Source organism: Microtus ochrogaster, chromosome 21, assembly GCF_000317375.1.
Source record: "Microtus ochrogaster isolate Prairie Vole_2 chromosome 21, MicOch1.0, whole genome shotgun sequence".
In the NCBI taxonomy this organism is placed as follows: Eukaryota; Metazoa; Chordata; class Mammalia; order Rodentia; family Cricetidae; genus Microtus; species Microtus ochrogaster.
Genome location: NC_022022.1, coordinates 36,307,935 through 36,310,139, shown reverse-complemented (window position 1 = coordinate 36,310,139; position 2,205 = coordinate 36,307,935). Strand labels below are relative to the sequence as shown.

The 2,205-nt window shown below is 41.2% G+C and overlaps 1 protein-coding gene across 1 annotated transcript in view; it reads right to left on the bottom strand.

Annotated features, from left to right (window-relative positions):
- Positions 1–1,555, bottom strand: part of LOC101983266 (guanylate-binding protein 1-like) — a 14,482-nt gene extending 12,927 nt beyond the window's left edge. The window contains exons 1-2 of the mRNA XM_026784136.1: positions 1,352–1,555; positions 746–873 (exon numbers count right to left, since the gene is read on the bottom strand). Coding sequence (XP_026639937.1) covers positions 746–873; positions 1,352–1,541 — 318 coding nt within the window. The 5' untranslated portion in view covers positions 1,542–1,555. The remainder of the gene's footprint in view (positions 1–745; positions 874–1,351) is intronic.
- Positions 1,556–2,205: the final 650 nt, after the last annotated feature.

Below are 2,205 nucleotides of genomic sequence, written 5' to 3'. Positions count from 1 at the left end.
TGTTTCTCTCTTTCTGTCTCTGTCTCTGTCTCTCTCTCTCTCTCTGTCTCTCTCTCTCTCTCTGTTTCTCTCTTTCTGTCTCTGTCTCTGTCTCTGTCTCTCTCTGTTTGTCTCTTTCTGTCTCTGTCTCTTTCTCTTTCCCTGCTGCCTAGGGATCAAGATATAGCTCTCAGCTACCTCAGGTACTGTTCTAGTACCATGTTTGCCATTACTGCTGTCTTGTTCCCTGACATGGTGATAATGGACTAAGTCTCAGAAAATGTAAGCAAGCCCATAGTTAAATGCCTTTAAAAAATAATAATAGTAATCCTGTACATGATGTCTGTTTACAGAAATAGAGCATTGCCTAAACCTTGTTTTTCTCTCACTGATAATGCTGTGTAGGAATTATAATTCTTAGTATTTTCACAGGCTTACAGTTAAGAATCAGGATGTTCAGAAATTGTATAGTGAATTTATAGACACTTTTAAACATCTCACCAAAGCATTATGTGATGATGTAAAAGAAAAATTACAAAAATGTTCATTATTATTATAAAAATTGCCTTTCTGCTAACCAGTAGACTTTAGTGTCTACTCATAGATCCTATGTCAGGTGAGTTGAAGAATGATATTCAACTCATATTCAATATGAGTTCAATATTCAAATTAGATTTAGCAGAAACATGAATGAAAGATTGAGAGTGAAGGATACAAGGTGAGCTACTGATGTAACATGAATAGAATATGAAAGAGTATAATGTACCTTATCTAAATCTTCCAGACCCTCAGTATCCAGCAGAACTAGGGTGTGGTCTGCCTTCTGGGGATGAGGCACACACCACATCCAGATCCCCTTGGGGTGAGACTGGCCTGTAGAACGCAGAGAGAAGCCTGTAGAGTGAGATGAGATGAGGGGATAAATACCACATGGTTCGTAAAATCTCATTGGTATTAACATATTTACAATTTGCAGGAGGCCATTCAGGTACAAGTATTGCTTTTAAATATAAGCCTAGAAAAAAGAAGGGGAGAACATCCATTGCTGGATCAGTCATTCATTCCTACTTTAGACATCACTGGACTCTTGCTTTAGGAATGAACATCCTAATAAATAGTTTATGATTCATGATAAAGCAAGTTGACTTTCTCTATGAATGCATTATTTCTTCTATTAAAACACTCTTGTACCTTTAAATGAGGAACTAATGGAGTGTGGGAGGAGCCAGTGAGAAGACTAGCTCAGAAAAGAGCAAGCCCACTGATGGACACAAACCATCCCACATCACCCAGGTCTCTGACTGTTTCTCCTCCCCGCTGCTTGCTGAATGCTGACAGTGGGAGTGGGAGGGAGCGGGAGGATGTCACTCACCTTGCTGCTTTCCAGCCAGTTTGTTCATCAGGTAGGATTTTCCTGTACGGTAAAGGCCAACAATAGCTACCACCACTACAGGCTGCTTGATAGCAGACAGGATGTCCAGTGCTTCCTGGTTGGCTGCCAACTGCTGATCAGAGTTCTCGATGAGGCACACTGGGCCTGGCATGTTGATTTCTGAGGCCATTTACACAGCACTCTTATGTTTGCAAGAAATGACAAAACAGGAAAATGTTCCATGTCAGTTAGAAGAACTCAACTCAGTGATAGGGACCTAAGGTAGCAATAGTGGCATGCATAACTATACTGGGAACCTCCCCAACTACCTGAGGCTAATGAGGCTGAGGATGTTGGAGGAGACCCAACTATTGACAGTTTACTAAACCAGCAACATTCTTTTTTTTTTTCTTCTTTGGTTTTTCGAGACAGGGTTTCTCTGTGGCTTTGGAGCCTGTCCTGGAACTAGCTTTGTAGACCAGGCTGGTCTCGAACTCACAGAGATCCGCCTGCCTCTGCCTCCCGAGTGCTGGGATTAAAGGCGTGCGCCACCATCGCCAGGCTAACCAGCAACATTCTTAACTGCATTTTAAATATTTATCTTTATACCACAGAGTAGTGCAGTTCTCATCCCTCATCCTAGAAACTTTACTTTGCAACAGACTGAGATCGCTACAAAAAAAGAAACAATGAATCAAATCCCAAATAACAAGTGATTTTCTGGTATCCAACCCTAGCTGATACATACACAACATAACTCCTGTACCTCAAGCTCAGGGAGCATCATAGAAATATAAAAAGGGGGTGAGAAAATTTATGAGTCAGAAAAATCAGGGAGTCTGGAGTAACATTGA